Source organism: Barbus barbus (genome assembly GCF_936440315.1).
Source record: "Barbus barbus genome assembly, chromosome: 1".
Classification (NCBI taxonomy): domain Eukaryota; kingdom Metazoa; phylum Chordata; class Actinopteri; order Cypriniformes; family Cyprinidae; genus Barbus; species Barbus barbus.
The window spans coordinates 10,442,660-10,446,047 of NC_136729.1; the positions used below are offsets into that span (position 1 = coordinate 10,442,660).

The window sequence follows — 3,388 nt, forward strand, 5'->3', positions numbered from 1 at the left end:
AAACCTACATGTAACATGGGTATTATTTCGTGGTCTTTGTTTTCCTTACGCAATTATTGATAGGCCTAATTATTCGTAATCAACCACTCTAAAGAGAGATGATGAAATTTACTATTTATTTGCAAACAATACAAAACATTTTCAACATATACATATGCATACAATGTGTCACAAAGAGAAATTCGTATAAATTACACATACATCTACAACTTTAATAAAGAATCTAAAACTCAAAATTCTTGGTAGGTATAAAATATCCATACAAAAATATTTGTACAAAATACTGTACAGCCCCCCCCCCCCCCCCCCCAAAAAAAAAAGCTGTGCGAAACAGCAAAATAATTTTGCGAAGAATTTTCAAATAAGTCAATATAAAGTGATGTGGAAAAGAATTGCTACAAACACTCATTCGAAATTACACGCCAGTAAAAACCATGCCATGGTTATGGCGTACACTTGTGCTTGAATACAGACATTATACAGCTGATAAAATCGCTTATGAAACTGTTATTTCATCCTCTGATTCAGAAAAGTCTGAGTGTTTGAATGAAACGCTGGAGTCAATGCGTGTCGGTGAGAGGCAGAAATGTGATGCAGGCCTAGGCCTCGCGCAAGCGTCGTCTTCATCTTCCTCATCCTCAGAAGACTTTTTACCCACGTCGCTGAGATCTGGGTGAGGATTTGTTTTGGTCGGCAGGGTTTGTTCTCGGCAACCTCCGGAAGACAGCAGCTCCCTCTCCTTGGAGTTTCTCCATTTCATTCTCCGGTTCTGGAACCAGATTTTGACCTGTTTAAAGAGATTTTATTGTTAATTATTTAATTTTAATAAAGCAGAATGAAACAATAACATTTTGCCTCGATAAACAATTAACATAAATCTAAAAGAGTAAATTATTTCAGCTATTTAAATGCAGCCTAAATAATATATTTCTCTAAAACATTGTTTTGATATAATTATAGGCTAGAATTATTAGTATAATACTTTTCCGCCCGTATAGTCACCTGTGAATCGTTTAGGCCGAGTTTCCCTGCAAGTTTTTTCCTGTCTGGCTTGCTGATGTATTTTTGCTTTTGGAACATTTTCTCCAGAGCTTTGCGCTGCACATCAGAAAACACTGCCCGGCGGAGCATCCCTCTTCTGGGCTTCCCTCTCGCAGCAAGAGGCCAGGAAAAAGTTCCAGGAATGGGTACAACCGATGAAGGAACTGTTACAAGAGACAAGTAGATAAGGTAAATACTGCATTCATGCACACATTCACAACTGTGTCAAAGAGTTGCATTTCGTTTTTCGCCCAGGAGAGTAAAAGTTAAGGTTGCGTTACTAAGGGCAATTGGGTGTTGCTTTTCCCAGGGTCAATCTAGAGTGGGAGAAAGAAATCTTTTCTTCATTATAATCATTATTTTGAATGTATTCTCTTGAAATGTTTTGAGTGAAATGGCACGAGGTGACTAATTAGCACATGGGCCGGATCCACGCTGCATTGGTATGGTAAAAAGGCAGAGTATCCTTTTCTACGAGCCTCCCAGTGCAGGACAGAGGAGTTAATATACCGTGAACGGTAATTGTGCAGTAATGAACTGGCTGAGAAAAGACTCCGGACAGACAGCTAAGGCCATATATTATTGCCACAAAAAGGAGATTTACACTTTCAAACCGAACGCAACTGCATGCCGGAATACTGATGACCGGGGACCGCGTTTTTTGCCCTCAAATCATTTTCATTAAATGAACACGAAAAGCAATTGAGAGCGCTCAAGTTGTTTTGTTCAGGTATTCAGCGCGCGCGGTGAAAAGAGTCGTGCTCTATTATTATTTGGCGCCGATAAAAGAATGGACCGTAGACATTTAATGCCTCAAAAGCTCGTATTTTAAATAGCCCGTTGAAAAGTATCCTGTGTAGAGCACGTCCAAACCGAAGTGTGTCTGGCGCGCAGTCAGCTGAAGGTGCTGTTTGGCAACTGCAGCTGCATTTTCAATGGTTTTTGTCGGCGATTTTGTCGATTTTTCTGATTTCTCGCTCTCCATTCTAAACGCACAACTCTCGATATTGTTCTTTTGCAACTCTTTCCACAAGCACCAGTCACACTCTATGTGGTCTTGTGTGAATATTGAAACCGCTCAATGGCTCCTAATGGGTAAATTAGTCCATGACAGGTAAACGCCCCTCTGTCGCTGGTTAAAAGTCTATCTTTGGCGGGTTTGTGTGTGGTTTTCCCCGGAGGGAGCTGACCAGATTGGTCATGGTGCTGACGGCATTGTTGGCAGTCAGCAGGCCGAAATGCTGCCTCGCTGTGGGAAAGACCTGCGCCAAAAGCGCTAGTAATTTGAGGACTTAAAGCGGAGAAGAGCCTCACGTTGACAATCAATTAAACTAAACTCTAATTATTTTGCCTCTCTCTCCCTACTCACAGTGTTGGCTGTATTCAAACCACTGAAGTGGATTGTACAAGCATTTCAATCTGAATACTCACCAGGGAGGTACGAGGAACGGACGAAAGGGCAGAATGAACCATCAAAATAAGGCACCGAGAATCCTTTAGGATGCATGCCGTGAACCGACGGTGGAGATGTGGCTAAAACAGAAACGCATACAGAAGTTAGTGCTGTATTAACTTAGATTTTGTCATTATTAATATAAATATTAGGTTTATTTTAAACACTCACCTTTCTTTGGTGATGGTGCCAAGATGGCACTCACCCCAAACTTGAGGTAAGTTGGATCTTTGCTAGACACTGACGTTTTTGGGGACCAAGATCCATGTTTTTCCGTGATACTGGGGCTGACTCTGTCCAATAGCCTGGAGTTATCCGGGATAGAAAGAGGCGTTGACGTGGGAGGCGAGGCGCATGGCGAGTGCGCGTCTTGGTTCAGGTAACCGCTCGGTCTGTTGATACGCAGGAGGTCCTCCACCAGAAAGCTCGGGTGAGCCGGGAAAGGTGAATGCAACGATGCTGCTGGACGCATAAATGCTGAATATATTGCAGGTGGTGCAATAACACTAGAGATCATCATTGTCCCGGCTATTTTAATGCGAAATTAGACTCCTGTTAGGATTAGAAATGTCTCTTCTGCCAAGCTCTGAACTGAACAAGAGGCGATTTTCTTCTGGACGTCTCCGTTTGGGAAGGGGTCCTTTATATCTAGGCCCCTGTAAGGGTCCTTTGAGGACTGACAGCCACAACAATGAGACTCAATAAAGTCCTCCGCTTGAGTCCCATTGAATGATGCCTCGGAGGTGCCTGATTGGTCCGACAGAGCAATTTATGATTGGATTAGACTTCATAAGATTTGAATGGCCAGGGCATTCCGCTTAACAAAGAAGATGTGGTCATAAATTTTGCATATCGACACCTATTTATTTATTTATTTAAAGCACAAGCGATATT

General features: G+C 42.1%; 1 protein-coding gene across 1 annotated transcript; it reads right to left on the reverse strand.

Annotated features, from left to right (window-relative positions):
- Positions 1 to 496: 496 nt before the first annotated feature.
- On the reverse strand, positions 497 to 3,014 carry LOC306872715 (homeobox protein DBX1-A-like; the record flags this gene model as incomplete). Its single annotated transcript, XM_079421469.1, has 4 exons — positions 497 to 787; positions 1,003 to 1,205; positions 2,473 to 2,574; positions 2,666 to 3,014. The coding sequence occupies 4 exons, from the start codon at positions 3,012 to 3,014 to the stop codon at positions 497 to 499; spliced, it is 945 nt and encodes a 314-aa protein (XP_079277595.1).
- Positions 3,015 to 3,388: the final 374 nt, after the last annotated feature.